This window comes from Hordeum vulgare, chromosome 3H, assembly GCF_904849725.1.
Source record: "Hordeum vulgare subsp. vulgare chromosome 3H, MorexV3_pseudomolecules_assembly, whole genome shotgun sequence".
Lineage (NCBI taxonomy): Eukaryota > Viridiplantae > Streptophyta > Magnoliopsida > Poales > Poaceae > Hordeum > Hordeum vulgare.
Window position 1 is genome coordinate 5,661,647 of NC_058520.1, and position 20,523 is coordinate 5,682,169.

The 20,523-nt window shown below is 43.1% G+C and overlaps 1 protein-coding gene across 1 annotated transcript; it reads right to left on the reverse strand.

Annotated features, from left to right (window-relative positions):
- Nucleotides 1–7,946: 7,946 nt before the first annotated feature.
- On the reverse strand, nt 7,947–13,380 carry LOC123442412 (CDP-diacylglycerol--serine O-phosphatidyltransferase 1). The gene is made up of 12 exons (XM_045118449.1): nt 12,708–13,380; nt 12,431–12,496; nt 12,200–12,259; nt 11,722–11,812; nt 10,588–10,642; nt 10,420–10,499; nt 10,180–10,296; nt 10,005–10,089; nt 9,588–9,679; nt 8,663–8,916; nt 8,424–8,512; nt 7,947–8,335 (listed from the first exon to the last, which is right to left on the reverse strand). The coding sequence occupies exons 1-12, from the start codon at nt 12,911–12,913 to the stop codon at nt 8,208–8,210; spliced, it is 1,323 nt and encodes a 440-aa protein (XP_044974384.1). The 5' UTR covers nt 12,914–13,380; the 3' UTR covers nt 7,947–8,207.
- Nucleotides 13,381–20,523: the final 7,143 nt, after the last annotated feature.

Sequence of the window (20,523 nt, forward strand, 5' to 3'; positions counted from 1 at the left end):
ACTTTCCAAGCGAAACCTGTCCTTCGCTTATAGACATACTGTTGTACATATTGTTTCTGACGGTGTCTACAAGTGACGTGGACGAATATTATAGACACCCGGTGACTTATCTGATATACATGCCCTTATCAATAACCAGCTCAGGCAACAAGGGAACGAAGCGCAGCGAGCTATCGCGAACAGAAGAAAGAAAAAAAGGCACAACTGGACCGGCTTGATAACTTCATCGCAGATGGAAGATCTTCAGCGAAACAGAAGGGAGGCTCACTTAAAGCCGTTGCAGCTATTTATCGCCTTAAGTATCTAATTCTGATCTCCAGCGGGACGTGCTGGACGCGCACTGTACTTAAAACTACCCGAGGGGTTTTCATCGGAATTTTTTCCTTTTTGGTTTTATTTTCCTTCCTTTCCTTTTTTTTCTTCTCCGTTTTCTTTCATTCTTTGTCATTCATTTTTGCATTTCGTTTCTAAATTATTTATTTTATTTTTTCTTTTCCATTTTTGCTTTGGCTTACTGTTCTTTTTCCAGTTTTTGGTGTTTTATTATATTTGTTTTCATTTTCACTCTACATTTTTGAATATGTCAAAAAAACATATTTTAAATAAGTGAACAACATTTTCTGTATACACGTTCAAAATTGTTCAAACTCATATTCAACATTTTTCAGTTACTTGTTCAAAGATTTAATACGTATTCAACACTTTTCAAATATATGTTCAACATTTTTTAATACTTGTCCAACATTTTTAATATTTATTCATCTTTTCTTCAATATTTTTTTAAGATTCTTAATACTTATTCAACATTTTAAAATAGTTTTAAATATTTCTAAAATACTTTTTATACATTGTTTACTACATGTACAATATTTTAATAGTTACTCACCATTTCTCAAATACTTGTTCGACATTTTTAATACTTATTTAACATTTTTTAAATAATCATTCAACATTTTTCAAATACTTGTACAACATTTTATTTCAAATGCTTCATTCACATTTTTATATACATGATCTAATAAAAATAAAACACTTCTTCAACATTTTTCAAATACTTATTCAACAGTGAAAAAATACTTGTTCATATTTTTCAAATAATTGTTAAACATTTCAAATACTTTTCCGCTGCCGCAAGCTTCCGTTTCCGCGAGATCTCATCTGGAGACCCTTCCCGGCACCCTGCCGGAGGGGACTTTGGAGTTGGAGGGCTTCTTCATCATCATCATCGCCCCTCCAATGACTCGTGAGTAGTTCACTTCAGACCTACGGGTCCGTAGTTAGTAGCTAGATGGCTTCTCTCTCTTGGATCTTCAATACAAAGTTCTCCATGATCTTCATGGAGATCTATCCGATGTAATCTTCTTTGGCGGTGTGTTTGTCGAGATCCGATGAATTGTGGATTTGTGATCAGATTATCTATGATATATATTTGAGTATTTGCTGATTTTTTATATGCATGATTTGATATCCTTGTAAGTCCCTCCGAGTCTTGGGTTTTCTTTGGCCAACTAGATCTATGATTCTTGCAATGGGAGAAGTGCTTGGTTTTGGGTTCTACCATGTGGTGACCTTTCCCAGTGACAGTAGGGCAGCAAGGGACACATCAAGTAGTTGCCATCAAGGGTAAAAAGATGGTTTTATCATTGGTTTGAGATTATCCTCTATATCATGTCATCTTGCTTAAGGCGTTACTCTGTTCTGATGGACTTAATACACTAGATGCATGCTGGATAGCGGTCGACGTGTGGAGTAATAGTAGTAGATGCAGAAAGTATCGGTCTACTTGTTTCGGACGTGATGTCTATAGAAATAATCATCGCATAGATATCGTCACGACTTTGCGCGGTTCTATCAATTGCTCGACAGTAATTTGTTCACCCACCGTCTACTTGTTTTTATGAGAGAAACCACTACTAAACACTACAGCCTCCGGGTCTATTCACATCCATCGTTTACATCTCCGCTTTTACTTTGCTTTGTTACTTTATTGCTTTCAGTTTTCACTTGGCAAACAATCTATAAGGAATTGACAACCCCTTCATAGTGTTGGGTGCAATATTTTGTGTTTGTGCAGGATCTTGAGATACTCTTCCGCCGGATTGATACCTTGGTTCTCAAACTGAGGGAAGTACTTACCACCGCTACGCTACATTACCCTTTCCGCTTCGAGGGAACACCAACGCAAGGTTCCAAGGCCACGGGGGAAATCCTTTGCATACTTGCCTAGGAAGTCCCTTAAGGCGTAGCCGCAGCAGAAAGATCAAGCCAATTATTCTCCCGTCGAAAGTGCCTATTTCTGGCGCCGTTGGAAGGTCTTTTATTGCAGTAGCATTGACCTCGTCAAATATCGCAGATTTTGTACATTCCGACCAGTTTTGTATTCTATAACTCATAGTTTTTGGGTCCCGGGGCGTCCGACCTTGTCAAAACTCGCAAATTTTGTTCATTCTGACCAGTTTTCTATGCTATTACTTACTGATTTTGGGTCCCGGGGAGATACGAACGTTCCTGGAACTTTGGGGTCTCGTTACGATGACCTCGTAAAAAATCGCTAATTTTGTCCATTATGGCCAGTTTTATATGATATTACTCATTGTTTTGTGGCACCCGGGGTGCTACAGATGTTTGGGGAACTCCTGGGTTCGGTTACGGGGACATCATCAAAACTTCAGATTTTATACATTGTCGCTAGTTTTGTATACTATTACTCACTGATTTTGGGTCCGAGAGCGATCCGAACGTTCCGCGAACTCCGGGGACCGGTTACCGGGACCTCGTCAAAACACACAAATTTTATACATTTTGGCTAGCTTTGTATGATATTACTCACTGATTTGGGTTCCTAGGCAATCCGAACGTTCCGCGGACTCTGGGAGCGGTTACGGGGACCTCATCAGAACTCGCGGATTTGGTCCATTCAAGCAAGTTTTCTATGTTATTACTGCGGATTTGGTCCATTCAAGCAAGTTTTATATGTTATTACTTACTGATTTTGTATCTCGACGCCATACGAACATTCCGTGAACTATGGAGACCGGTTACAAGGACCTCATTAAAACTCGCATATTTTATACATTTTAGCCAGTATTGTATGATCTTACTCACTGTGTTTGTGTCCCGGGGCGCTACAAACGTTCGGAGAACTCCTGGGTCCTTTTACGGTGACCTCGTCAAAACTCGCAGATTTGGTTCATTCTGGCCAGTTGCTATGCCATTACTCTCTTATTTTGTGTTCCGTGGCGATATGAACGTCCGTGGAACTTCGGGGTCTGGTTACGGGGATCTCGTCAAAACTCACATATTTGGTCCATTCACGCCATTTTTGTATGCTATTACTCACTGTTTTTGGGTCCCGGGGCGATCCGAACGTTTCGCGAACTCCGGGGACCGGTTACGGGGACCTCGTCAAAACTCGAAGATTTTATACATTTTGGCCAGTTTTATATGATATTACTCATTGATTTTTGGTCCTGGGGTGATCCGAACGTTTCGTGAACTCTAGGGACCGGTTAGGGGGACCTCGTGAAAACTCACTGTTTTTGGGTCCCGGGGATCTACATACGTTCGGAGAACTCCTGGGTCCAGTTACGGTGACCTTGTCAAAACTCGCAGATTTGGTCCACTCTGTCTAGTTTTTTGTGCTATTACTCACTGATTTCGGTTCTCGCGACGATACGAATGTTCGAGAAACTTTGGGGTCTGGTTACGGTGACCTCGTCAAAAATCGCTAATTTGGTCCATTCTGACGAGTTTTGTACGCTATTACTCACAGTTTTTGGGTCCTGAGGCGATCTGAACGTTCCGCAAACTACGGGACCGGTTACGGGACCTTATCAAAACTCGCAAATTTTATCCATTTTTTGGTGTTTTATTATATTTGTTTTCATTTTCACTCTGCATTTTTGAATATGTCAAAAAAACATATTTTAAATAAGTGAACAACATTTACTGTATACACGTTCAAAATTATTCAAACTCATATTCAACATTTTTCAGTTACTTGTTCAACGTTTTAATACGTATTCAACACTTTTCAAATATATGTTCAACATTTTTTAATACTTGTCCAACATTTTTAATATTTATTCATCTTTTCTTAAGTAATTATTTAAGATTTTAATACTTATTCAACATTTTAAAATAGTTGTTTAATCTTTTATATACTTTTTCTACATTTTTTATTCCATGTCGAATATTTTAATACGTATTTAAAATTCTCAACATTTTTAATACTTATTTAACATTTTTCAAATTATTGTGTAACATTTTTTAAATAATTGTTCAACATTTTTTAGATACTTTGACAATATTTTATTTCAAATGTTTCATTCACATTTTCATATACATGATCTAATAAGATTAAAACACTTCTTCAACATTGGGTTTCTCGTGCTGGTGGGTCAGCCCATCTAGAGAAAACATAGAGAAAAAAGAATGATGTGGCCTCTCATGCTGGTGGGTCAGCCCATCTAGTTGCCCCCTTCAGTGAGGGGTTCCTCCCGAAATCACTAATTGAGGAGTGCATCTTTCAAAAATCACTCCCATCTTCTGAGGTTGCGACAAGTGACGTACTGTATGTGTTCCACCTGGAAGTTTTTCTTTTTTTCATAGATTCGTATTTTGAAAATCTTTTATCTCCTAAACCATGCGTTCGGATCTCGAACTGTTTTCACTATTGGGTTTCTCACGGTGATATCTTCAAAACTATATCTCATGTTCATAGGTTTTGACAAACTTTTTTTCATGAAAATATGAGATAAAAAAACCGTGCCTCTCGTCATAGGAAGAAAACAGAAAACATGTTTTTTTTCGAGAGGCACGACCGTTCCTCTCACGAAGGAAAAAATCGTGCCTCTCGCGAAAAAACGTGTTTTTTCCTTTGCTGATAGGTACGGGTGTGCCTCTCACGAAGGTAAAAACGTGCTTTTCGCAGAAGCAAAACCGTGTCTCTCGCAAAAAAAATAGAAAACACGTTTTTTTACTTTTCGAGAGGCACGGCCGTGCCTCTCGCAAAGGCAAAACCATGCCTCTCACGGAAGAAAAACCGTGCCTCTCGCAACAACAACAAAAAACGTGTTTGTTTTTTCTTTTTGAGAGGCCGATTATGCCTCTGGTGAACGCAAAATCGTGTCTCTCGCGGAAGCAAAACCATGCTTCTCGCAAAAAACAGAAAATGCATTTTTATTTAATTTTCGAGAGGCACAGACGTGCCTCTCACGAAAGCAAAATTGTGTCTCTCACGAAAAAAACATAAAAAACATTTTTTCGTGTAAAAAGAAAATTGAATTTGTTTTTTGTCAAAAAACGAAGAAAGACCGTTGAAAAATTGATACACCGAAAAAATTGGAAAAAACCATTCTCAAAACCGAAAACGCGTGCGGAAAAATAAAAAACAAAATTCAGAGGAAGCGCTCAGAGCACAACACGTGGCGGCGACTGAGAACGTGCCAAGTGACGATGCATGAAAGTGCTCGCTGGGAGGCTCCCGAAGGAGCGCTCGCTAACTATTTGATCTCGGTTCCTCCCCTACATAGGACACCTCGCTTAAAGTAAGAAATAGTCGCCCCAAAAAACCTGCTTAGAAAACCAATCTAATAAAATAAAATTTGGCCCAAAACAGTTGGTCAGACGGTCGAGTATGAGCATTGAAGCGATCCATGTGATCCTCTATCCCTAGACGGGCTAGCCCAACATGTATTGCCTCTGAAGAAAAAAAATCATAATCTTCAATGCCCATAAGCATATTTTGCTGCATCCTCGAGATACACTATCATTTTTAATTTCACAAAATCATGCATGCTTTTTTTAAGTCGTGCACATATTTGAAATCATGAACATTTTTCTAATACGTGAATACTTATAAATTTTTTTGAACATTTTTTTAATTCATGAATATTTAATAATCTTTGCAAACATTTTTATAATTGTGAAAAAAATTACACAATGTTCTTGAATCTGTGAACATTACTAGAATCAACTTCAAGTTTTTAAAAATTGGTAGAACAAGTTTTCAAATTCATGAATACTTTTTTATTTAACAAACATTTATCAAAATTCATAATCAATTTTTGAGTGGATAAACTATTTTGTAATTCACTAATAGTTTTTGAATTTTAGGATGTTTTTTCATTGATGAACATTTTTTGAATTGGCGTAATTTTCTTCAACTTCATTAACATCATTTAATACACGATTTTTAGAAGAAAAATATAAAGTATATTGTATTCATTTATAATTAACATTATTGTAAATGTTTGCAATATTGTATTATTAATATTATTTAATACACAATTTCTAGAAAAAATGTGCATCATAAATTCTTATTGATATTTATGTTATTCTTATCAACTGCTGGCCACAAGCCAAGAAGACGCGCCCACCCCCTTGACGCGCCTTGTTGCCTTGTAGGGCCCCAACAGGTTTCGTGACTCCCTTTTCTCTTATATGGTGTGTTTTATCCTGGAAAAAATCATAAGGATGCTTTCGGTACGAAGCGTCGCCGTATCGAGGCGGAATCCTAGGCAGAGACCCTTTTGCTCTTCGACAAAGATATTTTGTCGGGAAAACTTGCCTCCGAAAGGGGAAAATCGAAGCCATCGTCATCATCAACACTTCCTCCTTCATGAGAGGATCAATCTTCATCAACATCTTCACCAACACCATATTATCTCCAAACCCTAGTTCATCTCTTCATAGGCGGAAACCTAGGCAGAGACCTTTTTTTCTTTGGTTTAATTTTATTTACCTTCCTTTTAGTTTTCAATACATTTTTTACATTGTGTAACCATTTTTCTAAATGCACAAACATTTTTCTTTGTAATTTGTCATTTCAAAATTTAATGATGATTTTTTTGAATGCTAGCAACAATTTTTGAAAATTACTATAATATTATTTGTAGTTACAGAAAATTACTTTTTACACTGCATGAACAGTTTTTGAACGTGCAATGATTTTTTTAATTTATATATAATAATTTGCATTCAGAAATATAAATATAAGTAATTGAAAAGCAGCGCTCCTCTGTGCTGGGCTGCCTCATTAAGGAAGCACTTCTGGTGAGGGGGTCTTCCGTCTCGCACGACGCCAGAGAAAACGCAACCCGTTCTCTATTTTTTACTTACTTCCTTTGTCTTAAAATAAGTACCGCTGCTTTAGTACAAATTTCATATTAATTTAATATTAAATTTGCGTCATTTATTTTAAGACAGAGGGGGTATTTTTTATATTTTAAAGGTGGACTGGAGGTATTTGTATGAATTCATATTCCTTTGGTAGCACCTCGGCAGATCACAGCACACTATTGAGTAGAGTGACCAAAATATTGTTGTGTGCTGTACAACTCAAAAGAAAGGGTATTCTTGTCTGGATGAAAGCGAATTGATTTCGCTGAAACTGAAGTCAATTTGTCACAAAAAATTGTAAACGTTTGCCGAAATACTGCAATCTTTGCACTAGCATACAAAAAGTAGGCAAATTTAAATGGCCAGTTCAGCATGACAGTACGTACACTCATAAATATATATTGCCTTTTTTTACATGTTACCAAATGATATTTTTCTTTTTTCTTTTTGAAATGCCAAATGGTGGGACCCAGAAGCACAGAAACCGCAGCTACAAGATTACAACCCGATAGTGGTTAGCTTGGTAAGCTATCAACAAAAATTTGCAATCATAGTAGGGAGTGGACGCCTGAATAATTTGCCCGGCCATGTCAACATTGATATCAATCAGGTTCATTAACCATGGGCTCACACAACACAGCACACAACTGCTGAACTACACTGAAACTTAATCATTTACGACCTCACATGCCAACAGCCTCACACATTATGCAGCTCTGAACACAGCTACTAGTCAATGACTCACCAACAACAGTGATATCATCTTTTTCTTTCAGATAATAACGGAGCCCGGCATAGCAATGATTTAGGTCAGAGAACTTATGGAACAGAATAACCTTATTTTCATTACTTCCAATTAATCGAAGAAGGTCGGGCCAAATGAATTTCAGAGTTGGGGAGTTGATTGACAGGGTACATGAATGAATGGAAGGAAAGGGGGGCTTATTCTGCTGGTGGATCAACAAGAAATTTCTAACGACGGTCACCGATTAATGGCTACTGCTACATGTACACAATTTGAATGGATATTTACACGGCAATATTGAATCGAGGGAGAAAAGAATGGTGTGGGCCAGTGAAAACAATCACAGCCTTTTTCTTATCATTGTTCGGTAAATTTTCCATGTCCACACAAAAAGGAACGTTGTGAGAAGCGCGGCCACCGTCGTCCAGAATACGATCAGCCAAGATGGCATCGACTTCGGGAAGAGACCTGTTCAGAAGGCAGCGATGCGGTCAGCATAACAGAAGGAGGCACACACTACTATTTGCGAGCGCCACGAAACTGGAGCGGCACTCACCGTGTCCAAACTTGATGCAGATCAGAAGCTCTATGATGCATATAGCCAGCGAAAGCCAGCAGAAAGAACCCACCTTCTTCACAGGTTTCCTGAAATTATTTATCACAAATATAAAGAAAGTTACTTTCAGCAAGATTGCCTCCATGTTTATGTGAAATACGCAAGATACAGAGGTAAATCATCCTAATCATGTGCTATGAAGTATGCAAAGTTTGAAGCTCGTGGGTCAAAAATTATACCTGTCCTGCAAGTATGTGTTGTATTCGCGGATGGTTGGTATCGCAATCAACCACCAAAGGACCAGTCGGTAGACAATCAAGGGATTCTGGGGAGGAATCCAGAGGCAGAATTTAAGGAAGAATGTGTTAAGTTCGATGGTCATGAAAATTACACACAGGCTTAGCACTTGGATGAACCTCCAAGGCCCAAGCAGAGGGTACCACTCATCCTTGTCCCACTGTGCTGGCGTGAACTGACCAAGTGTCCTTTTCACCTAAAATAAGGAAAACTGTTTTAGAAAAACACTCTAATAAGGAAGCTTGGAACATGAAGACCTAGAATAAGAAACTGACACTTTGTAAAGGCACAACAACATACAACTTCAAATAGAAGATTAGGATAGGTATAGCAGAGCCACCATAATATAACCTACCTATACATGCAAGAGAAAACATTCAAAGAAGCAGAAAGGCTTACATATATGCTATATTTTGGGCTAGTAGTCAACTAATACGTCAGTTCTGCCTATGGTAAATCTGGATATGTGCAAGTATACTGTGGTGCCAGCAAAATGCCTCCTACAACTAGAAGTGTCCAATCGTAATTTGAGTTTATGCAAATAACTGACACTAACAGCTGTTGCATATATCAAGTGTGGCACTACAGTTACAGATTATATGGTGCACTTGCAGATATTCAGTTATAAAGCATATGCGATGTGAACTCTTGCACTGAAAGGCTTGTGCTTGTATACTTAAAATAGACCAGACAAGCCAAGGAACTATTTAATTGACAGACTATTGAAGGAATTGCTTTGGTTTCTCAGTAATTCATGCATCTGCTATCGTAGTATCATGACAACAACTAAGCATAAAAGGAAGAAAAATTCAACACCACTGCATGCTTTGCTTGGAAACTTGTATTCCTAAACACAGAATATCATACCTTACTCATAATATTGGGCTGGCGACTCAAGCCCACCCATTCGTATGTTCTCCCATCAAAGTATCTTACTGTCTTCATGCCAGCCCAGATACCTGGATCACAGACAAAATGTCTTCATTTAAGAAGGGATAAAACCTAGGAGGTAAATCTAACTATCTAAATGAATCTATAGAAAGATGATGTGGCCACAAGAATAAACCAATATGAGAAAAAATCCAAGCATTACCAATCATCACAAAGATCGGAACAGTCTCTAAATCTTAATGCGATGGATGCCTTAACATTTAGAATTGCGAATGGTGAATAAAGCCAATCAACAAAATATTCATGTCAACATGTACCAAATGCAGGTATTTAGTTCAGACTTCGGAGGTATTCTGTATAGATAAAATAGTGAAAACAGCTAAAAAATCTTACCAAACCAATTGCAGATCAATATGTCTAGAACAATGCTATCCCACCAGCATTCGTTAAAATTTGGCAACATGTGGCGAAAAGTTAGCTGCACTTCATACAAGATTATATAAGGAATCTTGATTCAAGATGCATAGGTAAAAAATAAACTGACCACATAAGACTTAAATGTGCATACCTCCATTAACTCGAAGCCGATTGATAACACCCATAGAAGTGGTTGGTTTCGTATCATTATAGCCTTTCCCCACCATCCAAGGATATGGGCAATAACAAACTCGTCAAAAAGGATGTCCTAGAAAAACCTATATTCAGATCAGTAACTTGAAGCATCTCCAAGATCATGATCAATCAGAGAAATACAACAGATCAAATTGAACAAGGAAAGGTAGCAGGTTTGTGAATGAAGGCATCATACATAAACATTGTTAAACCTGCTTTTCGGATGATCAGGTACATAGATGCGGCAGTCGGTTCCGTAGGATCTTTCAGGTAATTCTGTCACACAATGGTTCGAAAATTAAGGATTTATGCAACAACGTGAAGCTCCACTATTAGATCACATATGTAAAATGAACCGCCTTACCAACACCAAGGTCAGGGTGAAGATACTTCATGAACTGCCTAGCATCATCACGAGTCTGTAAAATGGAATACAAGGAAATATGACTACTAATTAAATTATAATGTCTAAAAATTGTTTTATCTGATTAGGATGGCCTGTTTGACCAATAAAACTCAAAACTACATATATGGAACAGATCATACTAAAGCAATGGTACGGTTGTTTAAATACGGTTAAGTGCTACATTGCACAACTAAATTTAAGGCCTGTTTGGGACAGCTCTACTTCATAAAATTCAGTTCCGCTTCATCAAATCCACTTTGGAGCAGTTTCATATAGAAGTTGTGACTCTTTTAAGAGAGTGTTTGGCTTTTATCTAGCTCCAGCTTTAAGAAAGAGAAATTTGGTGGAAAGGATATATCTGATTGGATGAGTGAGGAGAAACGAAGGGGTATCCACTTATTGGTGGCAGTGGTGGGTAATTTTCTTTCAACTCCAGCTTCTACATTTTTTGAAGCACCTCCTATGGAGCTTCACAGAAAACATGAAGTTGTACCCTAGATTCTATTTTTTTCGTGGAGCGGCATGTTGTGAAGTTACCCCGTTTGGCTTGCGTTTTCTAGAGCGGAGCTAAATTTTGTGAAGCAGAGTAGTCCCAAACAGACCATTAGAAAATACCTAAGAGGACTAGCATCTTTCTATTGGCATTTTGTCTACCCATAGACAATACCTGAATATTGCACTTGCCTATTGCTGTCGGGGAGTTTTCTACTGCATAAACAAGCTACCAGCATGATATTGAGAAGGTATACCCTGGCACTTCTCTCTATTGATTCTTGCTCTCTTAAGCATCCTATGTCCATATAAAACTGTATTCACTTCAAGTTGTAATAATACAGTTGGGTACTTGGTATTAGCACTTTTATGTTATCAATAAATATAGCCATTTGTTTCCAATCGGTGCAATGGCATGTATTTATTTTCATATGCAGGATGAGGCTAAGTACTAGGAAAATGCAAGTCCCCATGCTAAGGAGAAAAAAAAAGAGAGACTTTTCCACCATTAACTAGCAATGTTTTCGACAGGTTCATGAATCAGAAGAATCAAATAGCATAAAGATTTATTTCAAACAAGATTTTAAAAACTGCACTTACCTGAAAAAGCAAAAATGTGAGGGCCACAAGGTAAACAACTGCCAATCCATGGACCAGGCGCCAAATTGCAGGATGTGGTCTGATGAGCACACTGAATCATAATGGAAGTAGATGTCAGTAAATGTCTGCACAAACCCTAGTGGCTTCCAGAACAGAATTTATGGAGAAGGCTGCAATGATCAATGCTTGTTTTTTATACAGGGAGCAGACATGAAGTAATGCTTTCCTGTCCGGGTGGTATGTACTCTTTCAGTGCTACTATATACAATCTGATATATCAGGAGATCGAGAAACGTCTCCAGATCATACTCACAAGCTGAAAGACTGAGAAGTTCAAATGAAATATAAAGCACAATGCACATACAAATACATTCCCCTTCTTCCCAATAGCAGTATGCAATATACTTAATTCATATCTACATGCCCATCCATACGAAACTAGACTCAGAAATTATGGTGCATCGTTTCTACAACTCACGTTGAAGGTGCCTGAAGAAAAGAATAAGCCAAGAAAACAGCAATCATCGCAAAGACACCCCTGTTGACAAGATAAAAATATATATATGAGCACTCAGATTTGCCCAACTCGAATGGGAATGAGCAGATAAAAGGCGAGGAAAATAATGGTGAGGGACTATATCCCAGTTGAAGATATGTTCTATCAGAGGTTGATTAAGAAATGAGTATTAACATCAATAAATAAAAATACCTTTTTACAGATGAGACACGGCCAGGAGAGAAGCTTCCTTCTGGATTAAGAGCGCCACTTGCCCAACTGATAAAGAATTATAAAACAGACGTCCATTAAACATACAGCTGTTTTGCAATTCTTTTAACTTTTTTTTTTTGCAGTGATCTTAATAACAATGGTAAGATGCCATGGCAGGTCAACCATCAGCAACGTATTAGTGACATCGTTGTGGTAAGAATCTCTCTAGGAAACTAAAAATAACCCCACAGGTAAGAGAGGTCCAGCAGCTGCTCACATTAAAAAGCAGGTTCCCATCAGTAACAAGGAGATGGTCCGCGGCCTGTACGCCCACGCGGTCCAGGGGTCAACTTCGCCGAAATTACTGGGCGGTTTTACACCGTTGCAGTCTCTGGAAATATACTCTCTTGTAGGCTTGTGGCGACCGTTGACCTCCATGGCTACCACGACCTTGGCAGAAATTACCACCTGCAAAATATCCATGGCACGCAGCACGCAAGATCAATCAGTACATGCTCTTGCTGACCTTCAAGAACAAGCAAACAAAGTGATGCCATTCTTCCTAAAGATCAGTGTTAGGTTCCTAAATGATGCACAGCATCCAGTGAGACGACTAACTGAATACAGTAAGAAATAAACACTTGAAACAAGAAGAGATTGAGCAGGGAACATCTGGAAATAACAAACACTTGAAACAAGAAAAGAAAAGAAAAAACTAAATTTAGCATGAGCACGCCGTCTGAAGCAAGGCAGAGCAATGTGTGGCTCTGGTTGTGCCTCCAGGATAACAGATAGGGGGGTGGCGTGCTCTGTCTCTGCTGCTGCTGCTGCTGCTGCTGCCTGCAGCCAGAGAGAGAGAGAGAGAGAGGCTTGAATGCAGAAACAGAGGAGGAAGAAGAAAGGAAGGAGCGTTGGAACTTGAGACAGAATGGCGCGATTGGCTGGCCGAGGAAACAAATTCAGAAGAAAGAAGTCTATCTCTATGCTAGTAGTATGATTCGCTAGGCTAGCTAGCTACAGTGGAGCCGTACGGCCGCCTCCTCCACTCCAAATTAAGAAAACGGAAAAGCTAAAAGGCAGCAGCTTTTCGCAATGCCGTCCGTCCGTCCGTCTCAGAGAGAGAGAGAAGGAGAGAGAGATCTAGACGGCGGTGGCAGCCGGGAGCTGTGAGGAAGGGCAGCGGGATTAGCAATCACATACCTCGAGGCGCGGCGGCGGGAGCTCGGTGTCCCGGGGAGGGAGGGAGGGAGGGCGGCCACGGCGGCGGCGGCACGCGCGCGCGAGAGAGGCGGGAGGGTGGGGGATTGATGGACGCGCCGGCGGCGGGGGGATTTAGGGCGCGTTGGGGGGGAGATTGATCCTGCTTCTTGCAGTATAAATAGGTGATTAGTGGTATCACCCGCCGGGGGGGGGGGGGGGGGGGGGGGGCTGGCAAAACTTCGACGACTGGAGATGCTTTCGAGGTGGAGGGGGGCAGGGGGGGTTGGTTCCGACCCAGACCAGACCAGACCACCTCTCGCTATCGCCCGTGTGGGCTGTCAAGGCCTAAGGCCAACTTCAAAGCATCACTTTAAACGCGACGTCCGTTTTGTTTGAATTTATCCGTTTAGAACGTCTCCATCTCCACCTGTGCCACAACAGGTCCTCCTCGGGTCATTTTTTTAGTTGACAAGGAAAAAACGATCCGGTCACGTCCTTAGGATACGGTTCTTCGTCGGTTAGGACCAAAATTGGCCCCGGCGGTCCCAGCCCGAACTCAGCATGCTGGGAGCGCGCCCGGGGATGCCGGCGGAATGAAAAACGACACGCCGGGCTCCCTGTCACGCGAATAAAAAGGCATTTTCTTCTCCGGAACCGCCCCTCGCGCACCACACCTTTTGTCACCATGTCGATCCCAGCGTCGTCCACCTGCTTGCCGCCGCTACAAAGGTCATCTCCCCGTCGACGGACATAGGGTTCACCGCGGCTTCGCCCCCTCCCCCGCCCCCCGCTTCTTGGCGAGTTTTCCCAATGCTCCGGACACGTACGCGGCCGCCACGCCCGCCAGGTGTTCGGCGATTTGCCTGGGCGATGGGCTCCGACGACGAGGAGGCGTTCACGACGCTACTGGAGAAGGAAGCCGATGCCGACACCCAGGATGAAGAGCACATCATGGTCCTCTCCTCTCCGGCCGGCCTGTTCGCGAGCAATGCAAAGCCACGGCGAGGTGGCTCGGCGCCAGGCCGGCTGAAGGCAAAGCAGAGGTATCGACTGGAAGGCTATTGCTTGCTCTACACCGACTACTTCGCAGACGCTCCTCTGCACGGTGATAAAGTATTCCGACACCGTTATCGTATGAGCCGGAAGCTCTTCCTCAGGATTGTGAATTCCATCAGGGACTTCGACAGCTACTTCAAGTGCAAAAAGGATTGCACCGACACACTTGGATTCACCTCGCTCCAGAAGTGCACGACAGCTATGAGGATACTTGCGTACGGAGCTTCCGGTGATATTCTGGAAGACTATGGACGCATGGCCGAGTCCACCACCATTGAGTGTTTTTACAAGTTCTGCAAGGCAGTGGTGGCAGTTTTTGGACCTCAATATTTGCGATCACTCAATGTTGAAGACACTGCTCGGATCCTAGCAGAGAATGCAGAAAGAGGATTTCCCTGGATGCATGGAAGTATCGACTGCATGCATTGGAAATGGAAAAACTGTCCATTTGCTTGGCAAGGGATGTACAAAGGCGCCAAAGGAGGTTGAAGTGTGGTACTTGAGGCAGTGGCCACACATGACCTCTGGATTTGGCACTCCTTCTTTGGTATATCAGGAACTCACAATGACATCAACGTACTGCAGTGCTCGAATGTCTTTGCCAAGCTTGTTAAAGGTCATGCTCCTCCGGTTAACTACGAGGTCAATGGACACCACTACAACAAGGGATACTACCTAGTAGATGACATCTATTCAAGATGGTCCACATTTGTAAAGACTATCTCAAATCCAGCACCAGGAGGCAAGCGCTCCTATTTTTCCAAGCGTCAAGAAGCGTGAGGGAAGGATGTCGAGCAGGCATTTGGTGTGCTTCAATCTCGTTTTGCTGTTGTCCGGTATCCCGCTCAGACCTGGTCGAAAGATCAAATGTGGAAAGCCATGACTTGTTGTGTTGTCTAGCACAACATGATCATTGAGAGCGAGCAGGAGGAGCCAGTGTTTGACACTGAACCATGTTACACGCAAGGTCCTCTTGCCCAAGTTGATCGCCAGCTACGGGCAACCTGGACTGCCTTCCTCAACATGCATTAGGAGATGCAAGACACACAGGTGCATCAACAACTGCAGCACGATTGGGTGGAGCACCTATTGAGGCTGAAGGGCAACGCTCAGCTCGATTATTGATTTGTATTGACTTGTTAAACTATTTTTTGATTTGTATTGATTTCTGTGATTAACTATGTGATAAGAAATAACTATTGTTGTTCATTTTATGCTGAAGAATGCCGAATATGGGCCAAAAGTGGGCCAATTTTGCGCCGAAACTGGGCCAAAAGCGACGGATGGGGGCTCCCTTGGGTGGACGGCTGGGAACCCGATCCCCCCTCCCACGCCGTTTTTAGCGCCGGCGAATCCCCACGCTGCCAGGCCGCGAGGGGGCAAACGGCTGCAGATGCTCTTAGGATGACAATGAAATCATACGATCTATTTCGTTCGTGGGTGTTTGTTGAGTTGGAACAAAACAAAAATCAATTCAGAAACGTAACGGTTCAAAGATACGAGTGTTCATTTTTTGTCCATGCGCGATACATTATAGACCCAAATCTAGGTTGTGTTTGCGTCGGCGCGAACATGCAGCGGACGGACATGTGCGGCGTTCACCTTGTCCTTCTCGTGGCCCACCTGTATGTGGCACATCCACCTCATTTCTTCCCTTTCTCAAAAACCTCCTGCCTACCCACTGAACATGGACAAAACTCCGCTCCTTAACGTTGTCGTCGGCCCCGCCTCCACCGTCATCAATCCTCGCAAAAAAGGCAACGATGTCCAAGATGAAGAAGGTGATGACGCCTGCGCAGCGGGCCGCTCAGTCGGCCAAGGGAGCTGGTCGGCGGCACGTGGCGACCGAGAAGATGGAAGCCACCGAGGCCGTCGTCACACAACAAGAGGCCACCCACGCGGAGAAGAAGGTCCTCGTCGCTGCAGCCATGAAGCAGGCTCTGGTCTAGCTAGGGTTCGACAACCCAGGCCAGCACGGGGTTGTCGTCGTCACCATGGACGCGGCCAGCACGGTTTAGGTCGCCGATCGTCCGCCACTGCTGGATTCATCGTGCACGTCCACCATGCAGCAGATGCCCGACTTTCATGCCCGCCTTCAAGCCTTCGGTTTCTCCACCTCTCTGGGCTCCGTTTTGGGTGAGGTTGGCATGGGCGCGTCGGTCACGCCCGCGCCCATGGTCATGGACCTCAGCGCGACACCTGCGGTCGGAGGGTCATCCATCAGGGGCACAGGAAACGGTCACGCGAGGTTCCTGACGGCATGCTCCCCGACTCTCGCAACCTGTTCGACCCAATGTCAGGCAGGGATGATGACTCGGCCAACCGTTTCATCATGGAGAACATCATCTTCGAGGGCGGTGTGGGCGGTGGCGTGGGTGGCGCAATCTTTCATGATCTCGGCGAGACCCAAAGCCAAGACGGCTGAGTCCCCTTCATGGTCGGCCACAAGGGCATGAGCGACACCTTTTCTCAAGGCCATGGTAGCCCGGTTGACTCCTTCACACAAGGCCAAGATGCCATGGGTAGCACTTTCCCGGTCAAGCAGGAGTTCCCGGACGACTACAGACAAGAAGAACAAGATGGAGTAGACATCGACGGGGAGTCTTTGTTCTTTGTGGACAATCTCACAGCCCAAGCCAATGCAGGCAAGAAGCGCCAAAGAAAAAGCACTAAGGCCTACACAAATAACAAGGACAAGCACCTATGTGAATGTTGGAGAGACATTGCACAAGATCCTAAGATCGGCGTCAAGCAAAAGGCATCAACCTTTTGGCTAAGAGTTCATCGTCAATATCATGAACGCAAGAAGTTTGTGTCATATAGGGTGGAGAGCAAGTGTGGGTGGATGTTTCTCTCGAAGCGTAGGAGGGTCATACAACAAGAGTGTGACAAGTTTTATGCCACCTTTGAGAGCATAAAGGATCGTCCCGTGACTGGCCTCAGCATCAAAGACATGGTATACCTTCTTTCATCTTCGTTTCCATTGTTTCATGCTTACATGTCTATTGCACATATGAATATGCGTGCAGGTCTTCAATTATAGGCTTCCCAAGCTTTGGATGCATTCAAATGTCAACACAGGGACAAATCATTCAACCTCACCCATTGTTGGATGATCAAACACGGGAACAAATCATTCAACCTCACCCATTGTTGGATGATCATAAAATATGAGGAGTCATTCAAGGAGAAATATGCGGTCCTATAGAAGAATGGAGGGCACCAAGTCGTTGAGGAGCATGGTGAGCAGGAGAAGCTGCAACCGCGGGTGAAGACGAACTCCAAGAAAGAGGACAAGTGAGATGCGCATCAATTTCCTTACAAGAAACTTTGCAAGGTATGATTACCCAAAAGGAAACAAGGGAGGAGAAGCCTCAACAAGATAAGGAGGAGCAAATGAAGGTCTACATGGAGCTTCAAAAGAAGAAGCTCGAGATAGGGGCAAAATACAAGAGAGGAAGCTCGAGATGGAGGCGGAATTGCACGCGAAGAAGCTCAATATGGAGGAGGATATCCAAGTCAAGAAGCTTGAGATCGGGGCTACCAAGGCCAAGACTAAATCAAAAGACGTGGCAATCGCTTGCATGATGAAGGAGGTGGAGATCATGATGGTGGGCTTGAGTAGGTTGTCCTTGTGGAAGAGGCCTTGGTTCTAGAGGATGCAGGCCGACATGCTCAAACTCGATAATTTATCTATGGCGAGAAGCCATCTTTTTGTAAGTCGACACTGTGCCGCTATGACCACGCCCGAGATGGTGTGGTTAACTCCCCCCTCTTTTTTGTGTGTTGGCATGTGTGTCCGCTGACGAATGCACCAACATGAACTGTGTGGTATTTTTTGTAGGCTGACATATATGTTGGTTGTTGGCATGGTTGTCGGCATGAACTCTGGCCACTTGCCTTTTTATGATCACACAGTTTTATGTGCGGATGAGATTTGGGTCGGCCAATTGGGTGCACCCGTCCGACACAGACGAACGGTAGTACACCCGGTGGCGGACCCAGGATTGGCTTACGCCCGAGGTGAGAAACCAAGGGCTAAAATCCACCCAGAAAAAACCTCTAACTTCAAGACATATGAAAGTCAATCTATGTTGCATAACTAAGAAGAAATCAAACATAATATTCAATGACAACATTTGTTCGATGATTGGTCAACTAATAAAGCAATACAAATTAAAAGACAATATGTAGCATAGATAGATGATACAAATGATTCATACCAAATCAAAGGATTGGTTGATCTGAACCTCCCATGACTACATCTTCAATAAGAGAAGAAGCAAAACCTTCAACCATACCAAATGGGGGCGGCTGCCTACGCAGTTGCGCCGTCGGGCGCTGGAACGACCGAACGGCGGGCGCAATGCTGGATGGGGTCGGTGGTGCAGCGAGCGACGCCTGCAGCGGCTAGGGTTCGAGCTAGAGCGGGAGCCGGGAGGAGCAGTTCACGATACCAATGTATCGATGAAGGATGCAGGATGAATTAGCGCACTCTCGCCCTGTGGCCTGAGGGCGGCTGGGCTGCCTGGCCCTGGAAATGGGATGCGCCCGAGTCCATTTTTTTATGGATATAGACCCAGTTTTTTTTACACGCCTCAGGCAATGACCTAGTTACCGAGGGCCTAAATCCGTCCATGAGTACAACCAAACAGATAAAAGATGAACAAAATACGCGTCCATTTAAGTTAACGCGTAGAGTTGCTCTAACCGGATAACTTCTGACGACAACTTTAGTTATCTGACAAAAGATGGCAAACAACAAATTTCTGGTGAGAAACAAAACTACAACGGAGTTGCCATGCCGAGGCAACGCAAATTACCCTCAAAGTCGCTTGCAAATGCATCTCCACCAGCAAGCAAACGTTCACTCGCTAATAAGGTTCAAAATGTATGCTTCGCTAGCTCCACACGTAGCTCATCATGGAGACCTTTCGGAAAAAGTTAAAAAAAACACATATGATCAATAACGGATCTAGCCTAATGGATGAGGATGGGGCAATAATAGAACTGTTTATTGTAATTATTTTTATAGTATTTTTAACTTTTTTCTATAATATAAAGCTATTGTAAAAATCCCAGAATGGGCTATGGCCCACCCTGTCCACCATGTACCTTCGCCACTACATATAATTGTTGGGGAACGTCGCATGGGAAACAAATTTTTCCTACACGCACGAAAACCTATCATGGTGATGTTCATCTACGAGGGGGATTTCATATCTACGTACCCTTGTAGATCGCACAGCAGAAGCGTTAATAAACGCGGTTGATGTAGTGGAACGTCCTCACGTCCCTCGATCCGCCCCGCGAACCGTCCCACGAACCGTCCCGCGATCCGTCCCACGATTCGCTCCGATCTAGTGCCGAACGGACGGCACCTTCGCGTTCAGCACACGTACAGCTCGACGATGATCTCGGCCTTCTTGATCCAGCAAGAGAGACGGAGAGGTAGATGAGTTCTCCGGCACCGTGACGGCGCTCCAGAGGTTGGTGGTGATCTAATCTCAGCAGGGCTCCGCCCGAGCTCCGCAGAAACGCGATCTAGAGGAAAAATAGTGGAGGTATGTGGTCGGGCTGCCGTGGAAAAGTTGTCTCAAATCAGCCCTAAAACCTCCGTATATATAGGGGGAGGGGAAGGGCCTTGCCTTGGGGCTCAAGGAGCCCCAAGGGGTTCGGCCAATGGGGGGGGGAGGAGTCCTCCTCCAATCCTAGTCCAACTAGGATTGGAAGGTGGAGTCCTTCCCTTCCTTCCCACTTCCCCTTTTTTTCTCCTTTGATTTTCTATCTCCCTGCGCAGGGGCCTCTCTGGGCTTGCCCACCAGCTCACTAAGGGC